This window comes from Bactrocera dorsalis, unplaced genomic scaffold (genome assembly GCF_023373825.1).
Source record: "Bactrocera dorsalis isolate Fly_Bdor unplaced genomic scaffold, ASM2337382v1 BdCtg370, whole genome shotgun sequence".
NCBI lineage: Eukaryota > Metazoa > Arthropoda > Insecta > Diptera > Tephritidae > Bactrocera > Bactrocera dorsalis.
This window is the reverse complement of record NW_026038421.1, coordinates 17,103-21,000: the sequence shown is the minus strand read 5'-3', so window position 1 is coordinate 21,000 and position 3,898 is coordinate 17,103. Positions and strand designations below refer to the sequence as shown.

At 39.6% G+C, this 3,898-nt stretch overlaps 1 protein-coding gene across 1 annotated transcript; it reads right to left on the bottom strand.

Annotated features, from left to right (window-relative positions):
* Window positions 1-635: 635 nt before the first annotated feature.
* Window positions 636-1,895, bottom strand: LOC125780271 (uncharacterized; the record flags this gene model as incomplete). Its single annotated transcript, XM_049462249.1, has 1 exon — window positions 636-1,895. A coding segment is annotated over exon 1 (1,260 nt), but the record flags the coding sequence as incomplete, so codon positions are not given.
* Between the last annotated feature and the right edge of the window lie 2,003 nt (window positions 1,896-3,898).

Genomic DNA, 3,898 nt, shown 5'->3' with positions numbered 1-3,898 from the left:
CGGGTTTTTTCTCCATTGGATTGACGAGGAAGAAAAATTAATCCTTTTTGGAGTTCCATCGAATGCCCAGGGTTTTTGGTGTTCTCGGGTTCCGAAAGGTTGAGTGTTTCTGTCTCTAAAAGATGATCCTGTGGAAGTCCTTTCAGAATGTGTGGGTCATTGGAGGTCCATTTTCGCAGAGCGAATCCTGGGGTCTTCAGAGCGGAAATGAGTTCATCTCGTGCTGACTTTGCCGTGGTCAGGTCATGTGTTCCGGCTAAAACATCGTCTACATACATTTCCTGGCGAAGTATTTTGGCTGCTAATGGGTGGGTTTCTTCTATATCATCGGCAAGTTTCATGAGGGTATGGATTGCTAGATACGGTGCACAATTTATGCCGAACGTGACTGTTTACAATTCGAAGTCTTCTATTGTGTCTTCCGGGGACTTCCTAAATAATATCCTTTGGAACCGAGTGTGTTTAGGGTCTACGAGTATTTGCCGGTACATTTTCTGAATATCCGCATTAAAAACGAATTGGAAGAGTCGCCAATTTGTGATCAGAATGACAAGGTCTTTCTGTAAAGTAGGCCCGATATGTAAGACGTCATTCAAGCTTTTGTGATTTGACGTGGGGCAAGATGCGTTAAATACCACACGCAATTTCGTGGTTATACGGTCGGGTTTAATGACCGCGTGGTGTGGTAAGTAATATTGGGTCGTTTTACCAGAAGGGTCGTATTCTACTTTCTTCATTTGTCCGAGTTCCAAATATTCCATGATTGCTTTGTCGTATTCTGCTTTCACTTCGGGTTTTTTAAGTAAAGCTCGTTCATTTCTGAGGAATTGGGCCAACGCTATATGTCTAGAGTGCCCGATGTCAATATTGTCGGGTTCTTCGAAGGGTAGGGTTACTATATAGCGCCCATCTGGATTACGACGGGTAGTTTTTTGGAAAATCTCCTCACAAATTTGGTCCGATTTGGAAACTACGGATTCCTTTGGGATTTCCTCCACCTCCCAAAAACGTGTGAGAAGACTCTCGGGATTCACTTTATTGTGAAATGATACTATGGTGGAATTTTGGGAGGGTTGGGTTATGGGTCCGGACAATATCCATCCGAATTCAGTCTCTTGAGCTAAGAGTGAACCTAGTACGTTTCTCTTTACTCCATTGAGTAAAATACTTGGATAGATATCACTACCGATTAGTATATCAACGGGTCTGGGTTTGTGAAATTGGGTGTCGGCTAAAGTGAATCCAAGATTTTTAAGACACTGCTTTGGATCTATGGGGTATGAGGGTAAATTATCAGTTAGGCTATTTAGTATAAATACCTGTGCTGATAGCTTATAATTTGTGTTTAAGGGTGAGCAAAGCGTGATTTCACAAATACTCGTTGGTGTTGCTGAAACTGCATTGTTTAGTCCGGTCACTTGGGCTGATACAGAGTGGGTGGGTATATCCAAGCTTCTCTGAAGTCTTCGAGATATAAATGTGACTTCCGATCCTGAATCAATAAGGGCTCTCGCGGAATATCGCTGGCCATTATGTTCTATTTGAACCATTGCAGTACCGAGTAATATCTGCTTTCTACTTGGGTTGGGTGGGTCTTGGGTTGATGATATAGTGGACTGTATAGTTGTAGTGTAGGCTTGCCGATTTGTATTTGTGCTTTGGGTGGGTAGTGCGGTACTTGAAGCATTTTCATGGTTCGAACTAGTGACGTTTGGTATTTCTGGAGTGGATTCAGGTCGAAAGCTGGATTCTCTGTGTATCAGAGTATTGTGTTTTTTGTGACACTTACGACACGAGAATTTACTCACACAGTTCTTGTAGCTGTGTGATATGGCCAAGCAGTTATAGCAATAACCATATTTTTTGATTGTGGAGATACGTGGCTCCACATTCATTGCGAGAAATTTGGGACATTCTCGAATAGGGTGCTGCTTTTTACAGAGCTTACAGCTTTCTGTATCTATATTATGTTGAGTAAAGTTGAAATTATTCTTTCTTTGGGTATTAGAGGGTCTAGCAATTGGCGTTTCAGCCACGTTTGCATGAAAAGTGTTGTATTTCTTTTCATCTGTTCTTTTAACTGCACCGGTGTGGAATGGGGGTAATTTTGCTACTGAAGCTTTGAAGTTTCCAACAGATTCGAGGGTTTTGTATTTGTGGGTTAAAAAATTGTCGAAATTTGACCACGTCGGTATATCTGAATTGTCTGCTAGGGTATATTCAAACATTTCGAGAGTTTGTTTAGGTAGTTTAGAACTACAAAGATATATTAATATCGGATCCCAGCTTTGTGTGTCAATCTCAAGATTGTGTAAAATGGTTAAAACGTTATTGACCGAACGTTGTAAGCTTTTTATAGCACAACCTGTTTCCTGAGTTACTTGGGGTAGGTTAAAAAGGGTCTTTAATTGGGTGTTTACCTGTAACCTCTTATTTTCGTATTTGGTCGACTAAATTTTTCCAGGCGAGTATGAAACCATCATTTGTTAGGGGTGCGTTTTGAATAACCTCTCTTGCTTCTCCTCGGGTCTTCTGAGTAAGGTGAAAGAGTCTTTCAACGTTACTAATCCTTGGGTTACGGATATACAGGGCTGTAAACATATCCCGAAAGGTGGGCCAAGTTGTGTAATCTCCGTAAAAGATGTCGGTGTCGCATGGTGGAAGGTGAACTGCAGGAGCGAAATCCATCATTGTGGCTTCTGAAGTCCTTTCCTTAATGGGTTGGGTTGACACTTGTGTTTTACGCGCATCTACATCTTCGTTGATGGAAGCTAAGCAAGAGAGGTACATTCGATAACTTTTTTGATATTTTTCTTTCACTTTAAAGAAATCGATGGTTTCATGACTTTCGCGAGAAATTCTTTTGATCGCATCGTATGAGCGCTTTGCTTTTTCATAGAGCGAATTTAGTTCGACCCTTTTAATTTCTAGGGTATAGACCGAATCATCTTCACTTTGGGTCTGAAGATGGTCTTCCACGAATTCAATCAAATCTGTTGTTGTGATTTTGAAATCCTCCATTTCCATTTTTGGGTAAAATATCTTTGATTTTTGGGTTAAATGAGAAAATGAGTCGCGTAGGGTTACGAAAATGTAAGAAAACAAACTTTAAAAAACTTTTGTATAGTGATTTATTTATTTTCAAAATTTCAAATTAATTGGCTTGTTCTTATCTCGATGGTGTCCGATTGTTAATGTTGATGCGAAATTATTAAATTTCCGATGAATCGTAGAAAAAAAATCGATAAATAAAAAATTTGTAGGGTTTTGCACATTTTCCTACTGGGTCACCTTTTTAATTTCCTACTGGTTAATTGTCTTTTGACGCGCTGTTCGCCAACAAATTTTGTCACCAACAAATATAAACGAATGGGTGCGCTATTCGTATGCAGGTATGTAGCGGCGGGTGTATATTTATTTATATATATTGTTGAATATATAATATAAACTCTGGCAACACTCGTATGTTCGAATATTCTAAGTCAGTACTTTTCTATTTTATTGAATACCGAAACTCTGTCTATACAAATTAATTGCTAATAAACTTTCGTTGAATAAACATCGTTGAACAAACATCGTCGGCTTTCAATTTATTTCGTCAACAGGTTATGGGCCCAGGCCAAACGCAGGCTGGGCAGTAACAACGCGGATAATTGTAAAACGTTACAAATAGTGCCGCGAAATAAATTAAGCAAACCGTGAACAGTTTTTTTGCGAAAAATCGTAAGTGTAGTAATGACTGAAAAAATGAATTTCAACATCGAAAAACTAGACGCAAGCAATTATGACACTTGGTGTCTGCAAATGCGTAGTGTTCTTGTGCATCAAGATTTGTGGCCAGTGGTTTCCGAAGAGTTAAAGGAAACAGCGGAGAATAGGGCAGAATGGTTGGTGAAAA